This window comes from Prionailurus viverrinus, chromosome E1, assembly GCF_022837055.1.
Source record: "Prionailurus viverrinus isolate Anna chromosome E1, UM_Priviv_1.0, whole genome shotgun sequence".
In the NCBI taxonomy this organism is placed as follows: Eukaryota; Metazoa; Chordata; class Mammalia; order Carnivora; family Felidae; genus Prionailurus; species Prionailurus viverrinus.
This window is the reverse complement of record NC_062574.1, coordinates 19,167,708-19,183,941: the sequence shown is the minus strand read 5'-3', so window position 1 is coordinate 19,183,941 and position 16,234 is coordinate 19,167,708. Positions and strand designations below refer to the sequence as shown.

The following is a 16,234-nucleotide window of genomic DNA, read 5'->3' as shown; positions in this document are numbered from 1 at the left end:
TATAATGTATTTAGTAAAGTTTAAATGAAAATTCCTTAAAATACTAAACACTTTAATATCAAGGTGACTCCTATGTAGAAGAACAATTTTCCAAACTGTAGACACATTAGGGATAAAATATTTAGTCTACAGCTCTCACAAATACATACTTTGAGCAATTCATTTAACATTTATCTCACACAAATATACACAAATATTTCAGAGAATCTATGACATTAATTTAACTAAGATGCATTATTAATGTACCACAAGAAATGAAAAACCACTGTCAATTCTAAGACACCAAATAAGATGTGTTCCCAATTTCAGAGATGTTAAAAACTAAAGCGCTTCTTAGAATTGATGAAATACGCTATATGGTCGGTCTCTGTACTTAACAGTTTAATGGTAAGTTCTGCTTTTTCCTTCAATGGCATTCCATCTCTCTTGAGTTACAGAATGCATGTATTTTGCCTGAAGAACATTGATAAAACAAAGAAAGAAGCCTTTGACAAAGATAAATCATGAAACATGTGCTTCAATTACAGAGATACTGCGGTAGATGCTGTGCTGATACCATAATTATGCATGTTACTCAATGAAAAATCCAACAATTATATTCTGGATACAAAACCACCTCTTTCTATTGTTATAAATCATTTCCCCCTTTTCTTTAAAAGGACATAAAATATCTAGTTTTGACGCATATGCCTTTATTTATTAATAGTTTTAGTTTAAAAATATGTCTCGTTTTAGGTGTATAACATAGTGATTTAACATTTATATACATTACAAAACGGTCACCACAGTAAGTCTAGTTACCATCTGCCACCATAGAAAGTGGTTACAATATTATTGATTATATTCCTTATGCTGTGTATTCCAGCAAGTCTTACTTATTTTTTAACTGAAAGTATCTCTTAATCCCCTTCACTTGTTTCGTTGATCACTCCACTGCCCTCCCATCTGCCAACCATCAGTTTGTTCTCTGTACCTATCAGTCTGTTTTGTTTTTTAGATTCCACATAACAACTAAAATCATATGATATTTGTCTTTCTCTGACTTATTTCACTTAGCATAATACCCCCTAGGTCCATCCATGTTGTTGCAAATGGCAAGATTTCATTCTTTTTTTATGGCTGAGTAATATTCCAGAGTGTGTGTGTGTGTGTGTGTGTGTGTGTGTGTGTGTGTACACACAACCACATCTTCTTACCCACTCGTCTATCAATGGACACTTAGGTTGCTTCCATATCTTGCTATGGCAAATAATGTTACTACGAACATAGCAGTGCATGTCTTTTCAAATCAGTGTCTTGCTTTCTTCACAAATAAATACCTAGGAGTGGAGATACTGGACTGTATGATAGCTCTATTTTTAATTTTCTGAAAAACCTCCATACCATTTTCCATAGGCTGAACCAATTTACATCGTGACCAACAATGAACAAGGGTACCCTTTTCTCCACATCCTTGCCAACACCTGTCATTTCTTGTCTTTTTTCTAATCAGTCTGACTAGTGTGAGGTGATATGTCATTGTGGTTCTGATTTGCACTTCCTTGATGTTTAGTGACGTTGAGCATGTTTTCATATGCCTGTTGGGTGCCTGTATGGCTTCTTAGGAAAAATCGCAAATATACAGATAACAGGATGTTCGGCAGCTATGAACACATAATAAAAATGTCCAAGTAAATAGGCTGTCCTTCAAAGGTAAAAAGCAGAGATGCACATCTGTAACACACAGCCACAATTCTCCACGTCTAAGTGTAAGACGCATTTGTTAGTATGCCTGAGGACACTGAAGGGTTCTGGTCCTCAAAGGGGAAGAACTACTACCTAACATCCACATCAATGCTCAAGAATATCAATATAGAAAGGAAATAGCAAAACTCAGAAATACTGTTTGCTTGCATATTTATATTCCCACAGCAAATATCTTACCAAATGCATTTAATCAATTCTGTTTTTACCGTTTGTTTCCATTAAACTTTATTCTTTCATTCTAAGTCATGCTAACACCTTAGATCAAGGTGATCAACTCTCATGGAACGAATATTTACTAAGATGTAACTAAGTGCAACTGTTCTTCCCTGACACAACCAAGTGCACAGGAACACAGATCAGAGAACAATTAACAGATTTAATAATTATCTTTTACTCGGTAATCATTTTCTAACAGTAAATAATAGTTTAATTATGTCATTTCTTCATCTCAGGAATCAGCAAATAAATTTTGTTCCAGCACTGACTTGAAAAGGTTAAATAAAGTTTTCAATTCAAATACCTTTTAATTAATGGACATTAGGGGGTTCTATAAAAGGCGGAACAGCATGCTAAAGAAGAAATACATTTTTAACCAGAAATGTAAAAAAAAAAAAAAAAAAAAACCATTATCCATCCATTAATTTATTGACCTTCCATCCTGCAGATATTAGTAAGAATCCAACATAGTACACGCACTTTGGCCAAAGAAGAGAAGCAGTCGCGCCCAGGAATAAATTCATTAATCAGAATATGTAGCTGTCTATTAAGGGCCCAAACCATTTGTTACCTTATTTAAGACTATGACTCAATTATAGGCATGTAAGAGCATATCTCCTTTAGAAGCAAAATGTGCAGTAATTACACATATTTGTGAAAACTCATACAGCTATCATTAATAGGCTACCCGAGTTTTAAAACAGTAAACGATTAGTGCTAAGAAAAATATTTCAAACTTTTAAAAATATTAGCAAAGTATAAAATGGAGAAGCTATGGCCCATTGTGTATATGTTAAGGCTAAAGAGTTTAAGTGATGAAGAGCTCAATCTAAGAAAACAATGTAATCTTAGACTATATTATTAGTAGAAACACGGTACGCAGACACAGCAGGTTAATGGCATTCTTCAATTATACCGCATCTGCAACACTAAAACCGGATCTTCATATGTCATTTTAATTGGGAAAAAAAAAAATGTTAGCTTGAATCCTTTCCAGAAGAGAAGCAGAAGAGGAGAGGTTTAAAAACAAATCAGGAAAGAAATTACTTCACTCATTCAACACATATGCACTAAATGCCTACTACGTGCCAGACAGCGTTCTGGGGGGCCAGGAACCCAGTGCTGGACAAGCCAGATGGAGCTCCTGCTTTGATCAAACTAATGCACTAATGAGGTAAGACAGCTAAAGAACTGGACAGGCATTGGAAAGAATGCCAATTATTCACTAATCATGACTATCTGTCATTCACTAAACATTTTATGTGTCTCAGTTTCCTCAGCGGTAAAAACAGATCAAACAGCATGCGTGCACACGTGCGCGAACACGCGCGCGCGCACACACACACACACATACACACACACACACACACACCCCACAAGCTTTTAAAGAAAGCTGAAATAATTAAACCCCTCCCAATTCTAAAATCATATTTAAAAAAAGAAACCTTAGCAGTTCAAGATAACTTTACTGAAATATCTGCAGTGCTGTCCTATGGAAGAAGCAGACACAACATCTGGGGCAATGCAAATGAGGACAACGCACTGAACATATCATGTTAACACGGTGGTTTTCAACTGGGGCAGTTCTGTCTCCCGAGGGATAACTGGAAATCTCTGGAGACACCTCTGCTTTTCAAGACCAGCAGCCAGCAGGGTGGTGTTACTGGCATGTAGTGGTAAGAGGCTAGAAACGCTGCTAAACATTCTACAGAACACAGGATAGTCCCCTACAACCGTCTCCTACAACATTTAAAAATACCAACAGTGCCAAGGTTGAGAAACCCTGATGTCACACATTTAAACCATTTATTACAAATGTCCTATGTTTCGGGCTTGAGGGCCACCTGTGGTGAGCTCTTTATTCGAAGTGCTCAAGCAAGAGCTACAAGACTGGCATCTCTGTGAGGGTAAGTGCCTTGTCTTTTTAGCTCATCACGCTTCCCTGGTGTTAACACTATGCCCGGCAGCTTGTGGGAGAGCTCAGAATTTCCACATTTACTGTCGGACTGTTCACGGCACCAGGTTTAAAAGGGAAAAGATTCACCTTAAAGATCATCTCAATAATAAAATTTTATTATTCTAAAAAATTATTTCAGATTAGATTTGTTAATTAATTTTCCCGGTAAGAATATCAGGCAGAAAACCCTCCTTCAGCCACTATGTATAATTTCATATACACATATAGTACATATTCATACACATACATACACACAAAATTTCATATATAATTATATGAAAGTAAACAGCTTAAGAATGATTTCACAAATCAAATGTATACTGACACTTTCAGAGAATAATAGGAAATAAAAACTCAATTCTTATCATAGGTGTCCTTGGACCAAAAGAAGTCTAGCTGTGGTTTTTATGAACTTTCAGTACTACAGTATGTTGCTCCTGGAATCAGTTAGTAAGTAAGGCTAAGATGTAAAATAACTTCTAAATGTAGGGAACATTTTCAGACTACCAGTCAAATTTTGTCTTTGTTCAAAGGACTAATTTCGTTTCACTTTCTTTCAGTCCTCATGCACAGGAAGTGAAATTGCAGACGGCTGGTAAAGTGGATACTGAAGTTAAAGTGGAAGTGACTATTAACTTTCTACCAGTTTCTACTATTGAAGGCCATTAATTTTCTGCCCGAAGAATTAGAAACTTTAAAAAGTCAAAGTCCTGTTTACTATAGGATATCTAGAATGAATTAATTGTTAAACAATTATTTTAAGTCATTTTCCAAGACAACTTGTAAAACGATGTCTAGTTATTTAACATTTAAGTAACTATTATTTATGTTTACCTCCAAGTAACTTAGATTGAAATTTTCAATTTTTTAAAAAATTAAGTACTTGGCATCACAAAAAGTCAACTAAATATAGTTTGTGTTTTATTTATTTTATTGAATAAAACATAATTTCCATGTTCTTTGGCTATAATTTTTTAGACGAAATAATCCTAAAGTATTCAGTATAGCAAACGTCTCTATTTGAACATCTGAGATAAATAATCCTCAGAAACAACTACTGACAACTGGATAAGAGTGAACTACAATTGTACTGAACCAAAATATTTTATTGACTAAGGAAACTTGGGAAAAGAGGAGAAAGCTATTTAAATTATGAGTGTGAAATGGCTAACTTACCAGAAAAAATTTTTTACCAATTTTTACCAAAAAATGTTTTACCAATAGGTAAAAACATGCTACGTTTTCATTTGAAATGACATGATGTGACTATAACAGTAACTATACACAGAAAAGTCAAAGAAACCAAGGACTTTTCTGAGGTAGTTACAATGGATCATACTTACAGCCACAGAAGCCCACTGCCATGCAAAACAGTGACTGGTTGGCATCTGATCATGTGAGCGACAGCAGCCAATAAGAATAGAAAATAAGAAGCAGAAGACAAAGCACCACCAATCAATGTCAAGAGTTGCCATGTAGAATACTCTTGCTATACATAAATACCAAGAAATGACTTCTATGATCCTGTAACTGTCTGTTTCAATTGGTTCCATACGAGTTTTAAAATTCCATTTAAGAATACTAATCTGTTAGAATACCTCATTTGAAAAGACTCTTTTTACTAAGTTTAAACATGAACTTCAGTATCAAAGTGCCTATCATTTGCTGAATGATAGCACATTTGCTGAAATATGAAATATTTTATTTTAGATAAAAATGTTTCATTTTATTTCTAATTTCCTATGTGCTGTGTCCAGCATCCAGTGGGCAAAAACGGTGTAGAAACATTCACTCTAACCCAGGAGTCAGCTTCCCTACTCATCCCCAAAGATGAAGAGCAAACCAAAATATTTTGATTCATAAGGAAAAGTTACAGCAAAAAGAAAGTAAGGGGAAAAAAAAAAAAGGAGAACGAAAGAAAAAGAAATTAAGATTTTTAACAGCATTTTGTGGGAAAATTTCTCTAAGAAAAACAAGTTCGACTCACTGAAATCGTGAAAAACAAACACCATTAGCTAGCATTGCAACAATAATGCAGGATGCAACATACCACGATACTTACAGAAAAGGAAGGACTCATTTGATTTTCTAAAATAATCAAAAAAACAGGAATAGGATAGAGACACTGAAAACGCAATAGGAAGAAGGGGGAATTCAAAATTCACGATTCCTCTTACCGGTGCCATGCGTATTGCTGGGTGTGCTCCACAACCCTGCACTGCTTTATGAAGCGTTTCACCAAACATGTTTCGAAGCTCGACTGAGTGACAATATACAGCATCGATCTTAGGCCACCAATCCAACGCAGACTAGAGAAAAACAGAGACCATAAGAGAAGAAAAGTATAAATTTGCATGAGTTACATGCTCTGGTTAACACTGTAGTCTTAGGTTTTAGCCTTCCGTGAAAAATTTTCTAGGACCATGCAAACACACACCATGATTTCCAAAGTCTTCAAATAAGATCTTTAATTCAAACACCGAACCATACATGTATTTTAAAATATAATAATGAACATGAGACAAACTGCCACTTCATGTGCATGGGCATATGAGACTATCGTTTCTCACTGATAAGCCAATGAATCTGAAAAACAAAGAGTCTTTAGAAAGCTAATTCTGTAGCCAATCTTTTTCTTTTTTTTTTTAAGTTTAACTTTTACACATTTCAGAAACATATGCGTTTATAGTATATATTCTCCCACATAAGAATGCTATTATCAAAGTTTTAAGAAAGATTAGTGGTTCAACACAATGTTGAGGGACTATGCGGCAAACCATCACTTATATGCCTACAAACAACAGTGATTGGTACAACATAAAATTAGTAAATGAGATAAAGCTATTAGTAAACCTATAACCTTAAATTGATATGCAATGATGGTATAATACATGAAAAGACTAATGATTACCACAAGGACAAACTGCTCATAGCTAAATATTGTTTAGATGTAATTATTTTATGTAAATATCTGTCTGTCAGTTTCGCCCATTTAGCTCTGATTCTAGTTTCTAGTGACTATTTTATTTGAATAGTGTCTAATGTAACTTTAAAATTAATTACTATATTATGGGGATGCCTGGGTGGCTCAGTCAGTTAAGCATCCGACTCTTGATTGCAGCTCAGGTCATGATCTCACAGGTTCGTGAGTTTGAGCCCCACATCCAGCTCCTTGTACTGACAGCGTGAAGCCTGCTTGGGATTATCTCTCCTCCCCCGCCCTCTCTGCCCCTCCTGTGCATGCCCTCTCTCTCAAATAAACAAACTTAAAAAAAAAATTACTGTATTACTAAAATGAATTAAAAAAATAAAACTAAAATGAATAAAACTAAAATGAATAAAATGTATTACTAAAATGAATAAATAAAATGAATAAAACTAAAATGAATTACTGTATTACTAAAATGAATAAAATTATAATAAAACTATAAAGTCTATTGGTCAAGACAAAAATGAATGTTCACTATATATGGAGATTATGCAAGCCATACGGGACCACTTAACACATAGGTTATTACACAGGCATCCCGTTTATGACACTCCCACTGCAGAGGAGACACGTGAGAGAATGACTGAATTAACACAGGCGGAGGATTTAAGAGCTTCATATCCTAATCCCAGGTTCCTTCTCACTCAGAACTAAGCTCGTTAAATTCTCAACTTTTAATTTCTTCACCCATAATCGTCAGAGTATTTTAGGCAGCAGCATCAAGTTATATCACTTTAACCTAAAACTATGGGTTACGAAACTCTATTTACTGGGTAGTGAATTATACAATCAACTTACGACACACAATTTGAACACTGAACTCTATTTAGGAAGGGACCCCAAAGCTGTGAGGGAAGAAATACTACTCTCTTTGGAAAGTACGGTTGATACTGCTATTCCCTCAACCCTCACTCTACATAAGCTCATTCCTACCTAACAAATGATCACATTTTAGTTTGGTTATATAATGGATTCTTTAAACTCTAGTCAATTCAGTCATTTGACTTGCCGAAGCAATCAATACAGCTTGATCTCCATTTATTTACTAATTTACACAGCTTGTATTAATCGGCTTAAAGAGACAAAGGCTGAATAATCACAAAATGCAATGAGGTAAAGGTCCTACTAACTCTCCTGACCCCATAATATCCTGTCAGAAACTAACTAAAGAGAAATGCATCCCATATAACACCTGATCCAAACTACTACATTACTTTAATAAGCTGTTGAAATTGTACCATGGTACCAGGTGCATCTTATAAAATAATGTGATTTTAACTTATGATTTAGTGATTTTCATAATATAAAAATTTATTCATTTTAATATAAAAGTTAAAGATACACTTTCAAATTAAATACGCACTAAAAACTAGACATCATGTGGTTGGTAAAAATTATAGTGTTTTACACAGTTACTAAATGTGCCCGTTCTGAAACTAGTCAACGAAAGTAGACATTCTTTTTTTTTCTCGAAAGCACTACGTTTATTGCCAAACAAATGGCAATACTTTTACAAGTACATAGTATGAGCAAACTATGACAATTCTTCAAGAGACTGCTTAAATTTTCAAATGTGTTGGAGAGAACTTATCCAGCCTCTTGGTAGGAAGAGGTCCTGTCATTCTCGGTACGGGAGCTACCCATAAGGAAACTACAACAAACTGCCATAAGGGACAAAACAGAGTGAATACCAAGTACCATACTAGCCACAGCATGTTCCGCTGATGGCTAAGATATCTGGGTCAGATATGTGTATTACTATTTCTTTAGTTTCCCAATTATAACAACACACCTAACTTAACCCAAAGGAAGCCAGTAAGGATTAAGTACGTAACACAGATCTTATAACTGTAATTCATCTCTTACAGCGTGTCTTAATAAAAAAGTGACCGTACTAGAAGTACCAAATTTGAAGCCGACAAATGTTTACGGTATGACAAAATTCAAACAGTGAACAGGTTTGCAGATTTCTTAAGAAGAAACAGTAGAATATCTTAGACCTAAACACTGTACTTGTGAACGGAGTAGGAGTATGTTTCACAGAAGGGGAAAAAAAAAAAAAAACAAAAAAAACCAACTGCAAACCATTACCACTTCTACATAACCCTCAAAAACGTATCAGTAAAACTTTTATCTTACTCGAGAATGTGATAATAGGAAACAAAATCTGTGAATCTGGCTAAAGAACCATGGAAGGCAGGAACTTATGAGGTGTATTGAACCAAGAATCATTGAAAAGGAAATTTTATACTATGAATAAATTTAAGATTAGGAGTCCAAATATCTCAGAAAAACTTCATGTGATTTCAAGACAAAGTTATTTCCATAACTGTCTTCAGTGAGACTCCGTAATAGTCAATTCCATAAATTTGCATATTTACTTTATAAATAGTCCTTTTCAGTCAGAAAGTACTTCAGATTCAGTATCTAGTCGCCTCAAACCACAGGAAGGAGAAAAAACAAAAACAAAAACACCAACCCTACCAAGAAACAATTTATCAAACATCCTATAATAAGATAAAGTACCCATTGTCTAAAGTATACCTTTAAAAGATACTTTATAGACTCAAATTTATGCTTTTGGCAGGTTACTCGTTAAAGGTCGAGTTAGTCGATACAGGTTTTTCATTTCGTACAGACGTGACCTCCGATACAGACACACCGCGCCCTCACGCATGCAGTACCCAGCGGAGCACAGAAGGACGCACGACCACTTCACCGTGTACATGGAGGCATGCACGAAGTACCACTCCAGGCATGCTTTAAACCCACAAAGGAGCAGCCCAGCCACTTACAGCAGTGCCAAGTCCATGCTTGAAAGTGCTCTATGTATTCGATTGTAGACAAAAATATTTCACAATTAAAGTAACTAGCCACAAAGAATCAAAAAAGTATACACTTGGGTTTATTAAATCAAGTTGTAAGCATTTATGTAAAACCATCCACTCTAACGAATGGAGTGTGTTTAGTATTATAAGTCAAAGGAGAAAAATAATAATATTTTAATTCTGAATTACACATAAACCTGAGGGGGGGAAGTCATCTCTTTTTTTCTTAAGTGACCCTGAAAGTAAACATTAAGGATACAATGTCTTGCTCATTACCCTGGCAAAAGTAAAGTAAAAATTTTGTAAGTTTTTAATACAAACATACCTTATCTGCGATCAGATTCATTAAAGTTTCCCTTCGGGGATAAATAGCATTTTACGTTATTTACGCCTATCATTTAATCCAACGATCCTCAAGCGAGGAACCTATCATTCCCTCAAGGCGTTTCAGTCGCCCACAATGTCTGGGGGTGGGAGGAGGGAAGAGGCCCAACGGTATTCAGCGAAATGAGGATGAGGGATACTAGGTGTCTGGCCATGCACAAGATAGTCCTGCACAGCAAGGAATTGCCCTGCCCAGAACGCTAGCGCCCATGGAGAAAATGAAATGTGTCACTAGTCAGCTCTATTGACAGTTATTCTTGCCCTGCAGGGATGGATAAAAGAAAAGAAAGTGGGCAGAATTTCATTTAGCTCAACGCATCCAAGGCAAATAAATGTGGGGAGGTACTCTTAATTCGTCAGCGATACACTCTTAAAGTGGAATTTGCCTATAAAGAGGGCAAATATACCTAAGTTATCAGTGCTTAACGTTCTTTTTGAGGGAGAAAAAATGTGGCCAATTTACACATAACTATGAATATCCATAAATGGATAAAAGTAGAGCTATGGTAAATAACACTTGAGAACCTTCAAAATATTATTTTCATGATCAGAAAAACAGCATTTTTTCACTTCATGGTCCAAATCTGATAAGGTTTCATCATCCTTCCACTTAATGTACCCACATCAGAGTCCAAAGTTTCACAAGTATCTCTTAATGAACTTGCTTATTTTGTCTGATATGCTTTTGTATCATGTCAATACCTCTATTTAAGTGTGTTAGTATTTCACGTATTTAAGGAAGACTAAAAAGTACAATCAAATATGATCTCACCATTCTAAATGTACCATACTGGCCCACAACATATTGTTAGTTACTGCTTCTAACTTAAATGGTAAGGTGACAAGTCAGAACATATCAAATGCTGGGGAAAGGCTAGAAATATTAAAATAATATGTAAAGAGTTTGGGGATGTCGGGCACCTGGGGGGCTCAGTCGGTTGAGCGTCAAGCTCTTGGTTGTGGCTCAGGTCATGATCTCATGGTTCGTGGGTTGGGGCCCAGCATTGGGTTCTGCGCCGGCAGGGCGGAGCCTGCTTGGGATTCTCTCCCAGCTCTCTCTCTGCCCCACCCCCCAACACAACTAAGGAAATAAATAAACTTAAAAAAAAAAAAAGAGTTTGGGGATGAAAATGTTCAATTATATTCTCAGTGGCACTGTTCTCAAGGGCCTTTGATGCAAATTAAGTATTTCAGGTTTAATCTTTCCAAAGGGTCCTATTAACTCCCCCTGCCTCAATAAAGGAAGGCCAAATTGAATACGAAACTAAATACGAAAAATACAAATGTATATCAATTACTAGATATAGTCACCTGTGAGAGATATATCTAAGTTCAAAACCTTTTGTAAACCAAGAATGTCTTTCTTGTAAAGAAATAAAGGAAGAAAAAAATTTTAAGTAATTTAGCAATACCTTTTGGACTTACATTGGTGATGATTCGATGGAGTGAATTTACCAGCACATAGTGAAATGTAGAAGGGGAATTCTGAGCCAGGCAGATCTACAGGGGAAAGAAAAGAAATCATATATTATTTCTAAGAGAAAAATATCCCGTAGCACAAATGAGCATAAAAGAAACAAAGGTTTTAAAAAACAGAATAAATGCTTAAGGTCTTAAAATTAGTATTGATGTACGATATTGAGAAATACCAATTCATCTTCATAGTCTTTTCATATTTATAAAGAAAGGATCAACAGCATCAGGAAGCATAACTGGATAAAAACCAATGTTCTCACCTTAAAGTGTTGGTTGTTGTGAGGGCTTATACGAAAGCAAGAGACAAGGCAGTCAATCATCAGATCCACATCTGCGGGCTGACTGCCTCTTGAGAATGGCTTACTTGGATTAAAAAGCAGGTTCTATAAAAATCCCGAGAGAAAACAAAAGCCTTTAAACAGTCATGCAGTATCTTTTTTTTTTTACTAGTATTTAATAGTATCAACACAGCATCCACGTAGAGGGCAATAACATTCAGTTGCCAGAAGAAGTAGAAAACACTAACGTTGTGGTTCACTGGTCTGATAAAATTCTTGCTGCACCATGTTTGGTTCCTTTCAGGCCCTCATTTCTACGTTATTGTAAAACCAAGTCTGAATGTTTGTGATAACTGAAGAAAACTGGCTAATTCTGTGTTTTCGTCAAATTCTAAGCCACTGTATTTAGTCTGAGTAACCCAAAAACAACAAAAGCAGGTCCTACGAAGGTATCATCAAAGAAGATTCAGAACTTCGGTGTCAGCGATGATCTCTGACAACTATCTAGCGTAATAATACTAACACTGGAAGTTTATTTTTCCTTAGGTATTCTTAAAGTTTGAGGTAGAGAAGTAAAAAGCAAATTACCTTAAGATCAACCACCATGGACTGGACTAGGAGGAAAATGACAGAGTTGTCTTCCCAGTTGATATAAGTACTTGCTTTGCACAGTTTGACACAGGCTATTGCAGCACTCTCCGTCAGCTGCCTGCTTCCTCCATGGCCGGCAAGTGCTTTCCGTAGGCTGTCCAGAAACAACTTCTACAGAATTCAAATACAGAAACGAGACGATATGCCAAGTTTCTAGCATTTCAGATTTGTCTCATAAAATAGCCAACTATCAGCCTCTAAAAATCATATTCTAAAACCACATACTTGATATTTCCAATTTTTTATTTCAAAATTTAGGTAGTTGTCGTCGCTGACATGTTTCTCAAATCCCCAGAATCAGAATCTGTTCTTCACTTTCTTGCTGTATTATTTAAAAAATTTTTTTCTTTTACATTTATTTATTTTTGAGAAAGAGTGAGACAAAGCGTGAGTGGGGGAGGGGCAGAGAGAGAAGGAGACAAACTCTGAAGCAGGCTCCAGGCTCTGAGCAAGCGGTCAGCACAGAGCCTGATGCGGGGCTCGAACCCACGAACCGTGAGATCATGACCTGAGCCGAAGTCGGATGCTCAAGCGACTGAGCCACTCAGGTGCCCCTCTTGGTTGAATTATTAAAGGACTTAAGAAACAGTCCTTCCCAAACATGGTAGTTGACTTCTCAACCCTGAATTCAGCTGATCATATTCTCTTTCAAAATATTTCTAAATATTATACTACCTTAGTCATGGTCCATGTCAAACTGTCGGTCCTTTTCTGAAACTCCACACAATATTCAACCTTCAACCTTCTAAGGATGTACCAATAGTGCTCTACATTCTGTTCCTCACAAAAAGTTGTCCATTCTTGTGATCTCAAGCCCTCTTTGCAGCTCATCAACACATTTCTCCCTCTGCTTTTCTCCTAAATGAAAACCTCACATCTCCACTTACATGAATTCTCAAATATAACATGTCAAAAGCTAAACTGATCAAACAGCAGAATATATATTCTTCTCCAGTTCACATGAACAATATCCTCGATAGACCATATGTTAGGCTACAAGAAAGGTTTTAACAAATTTAAAGAGATTGAAATCATATGAAATATTTTTTTCTGATCACAATGAAACTAGAAATCAACAGCAGAAAGAAAACTGGAAAGTTCACAGATATATGAAAATTAAACACCAATGGTCGAAGAAAAAAAACACAAATTAGAAAACATCTTGAAACAGATCAAAGTGAAAACACAACACACCAAAAATGGGATGCAGTGGAAGCAGTGCTAAGAGGAAAATTTACAGTTGGAAATGCTCACATTAAAAAGAAGAAAGCTCTCAGGGCATCTGGGTGGCTCAGTCAGTTAAACATCAGACTCCTGATTTCAGCTCAGGTCATGATCTCATGGTTTGTGAGTTCAAGCCCCGCATGGAATTCTCTCTCTCCTCTCTATCTGCCCCTCCCCTGTTCACTCTCTCTCTCTCCCCCTCTCTAAAGAAATAATCTTTTTTTTTTTTTTAATGTTGATTCTTTGAATGGTTCAAGAAATTTGAGAGACCTTTATCTAGACTGATTAAGAAAAAAGACTGAAGACCTAAATTACCAAAACTCAGAATTAAAAGTGAGAACACTACTGTTTGTTTGCTTTTTTTTAAGTTTATTTATTTATTTTGAGAAAGAGAGAGAGAGCGTGCAAGCAGGGAAGGGCCAGAGAGAGGGAAAGACCGAATCCCAAGTAGGCTCTGTGCTGTCAGTGCAGAGCCCGATGCAGGGCTCAAACTCATAAACCATAGATCATGACCTGAATGGGAGAAAACATGTGCAAATCATACATCTGATATGGGATTACAACATGTAAACAACTCCAACAGCTCAACAACAAAAAATAAACAGTTCAATTTAAAAATGGGCAAAGAACTTTAATAGACACCTTCTCCAAAGAAATACAAATGGCCAATAAGCTTATGAAAAGATGCTCAACATGGTTAGTCCATTAGAAAGATGAAAATCAGGGGGCCTGGCTGCTTCAGTCAGAAGAGCATCCAACTATTAATCTTGGGGTCAGGAGTTCAAGCCCCACATTGAGTGTAGAGATTAGTTACATAAACCTTTTTTAAAAACTTAAGAAAATGCAAATCAAAATCACAATGAAATACCACTGCACACAAGAAATTTCTAGGATATAAGCAAAATGTGGTATACATACACACACACACACACACACACACACACACACACACACGAATACTCAGCCATAATAACTAATGAAATTCTGATAATGCTACAAAACATTATGTTAAATGACATAGGTCAGACGTAAAAGGACAAATATTGTATGATTCCACTTATATGAGGTACCTAGAATAGGCAATTCCAAGAGACCAAAAGTAGAATAGAGGTTACCAGGGACTAATGAGGAGGAGGGGATGAGGAGTTATTGTTTAACATACAGAATCTAAGAGGACCATAAAAAGTTCACGAATAGATAATGGTGATGGTTGCAAAACACTATGAGTGTACTTGATGCCACTGAATTGCACACTTAAAGACAGTTAAAAGGATAAATTTTGGGTTATTTTACCAGAATATAAATAAAATTTTTAAAAGCTAAACTCCTATTTATTTTGACCTAGCGCCCACTTTGGACTTTCCTTTTATCAGCCAAAAACACTACTTTGCATATCTCACCTTTAACCCTAAACTTTGGACTTTTCCTCATTGCCTAAAGAATAAAGTTTAAACCCAAACTGGCTCACAGTATCTTCCAGATTATTCACATCTGCCTTTCATCCTCATTTCTTATCACTGCCTGCATGAATTTTCCATCTTCAAGGCTAAGCAACTTTTCTGAACATATCTTTAACATTTGTACACAATCCATTTTCTTGATCACCCTGGCCTGAACAACTCTGTATCTCTTTCTCTTTTCTAAGTTCTATTCTTATTTCAAGCTCAACTAAGGTTCCACACTCCTTCTCGCAGCACATATAGCCACATTATTCTCCTAGTGGACAGGTACTCTTTAAATGCAGCTCTTCACCCATAAAGAAATAACTGGGAATTCTCGGGAGACAGCAGTCTAAGCCATCCTTGACTCCCTCTGTCTTCCCTAATTCCTTCATTCCTTGGTTCCTGGGGATATAAATGTATTTCTCAGGCTCTCTTGCAGTTAAATATGGCCATGTGACTGAGTTCTACCCAATGGAATGTGAATGAAAGTGTGATGTTTCCAGGCCTGGCCCATCAAAATCCTCAGGATGATTTCCCATGTTTTCCCTTCTGGCTAGCAGAATAGAAGCAACTTCCATAGAAGCTATGTTTTAAAGATGGCAGTCTTTGCTGTGCAAGGTCCTAAGAAACCACAAAAAGGAGGGCCGTCCCACAGAGCTATTCAGATCAGCAGCTCATTAGCGCTTCCTAAGTATAATAAAGTTCTATTGTGGCGAGCCATTATACTACCTTCCCTAATACAGTAAAAAAACAATAAAATAGTAATAACAAAAATTATAAACTGAAAAACAGAACCACTCTGCATATAGTTTGCAGTCAACAATATGTAAATAAAAGCCCAATCCAGTCTGCTAAGGGTTCTATTTGTTGTTTATTCTTTGCTTGCTTTATAATAAAGACCTAGGCGTGATTACCAACGATTAGGAGGAGTTCTGCCACGCTAACAGAGCATACTGCTACTTGAGGGCTAGGGGAGCTCAGACAGCTAAACTAAGCATTTCTCCCAGCATATTCACAGGGGACTTTCAAGCCCCTACAGCAGT

At 36.2% G+C, this 16,234-nt stretch overlaps 1 protein-coding gene across 10 annotated transcripts in view; it reads right to left on the bottom strand.

The window, feature by feature from the left end:
* Positions 1-16,234, bottom strand: part of NF1 (neurofibromin 1) — a 248,199-nt gene that overhangs the window by 154,587 nt on the left and 77,378 nt on the right. For all 10 annotated transcript variants that reach the window (XM_047831817.1, XM_047831807.1, XM_047831810.1 and 7 more), the window contains exons 9-12: positions 12,463-12,636; positions 11,857-11,979; positions 11,546-11,620; positions 6,097-6,228 (exon numbers count right to left, since the gene is read on the bottom strand). In XM_047831817.1, the coding sequence (XP_047687773.1) occupies positions 6,097-6,228; positions 11,546-11,620; positions 11,857-11,979; positions 12,463-12,636 (504 nt within the window). The remainder of the gene's footprint in view (positions 1-6,096; positions 6,229-11,545; positions 11,621-11,856; positions 11,980-12,462; positions 12,637-16,234) is intronic.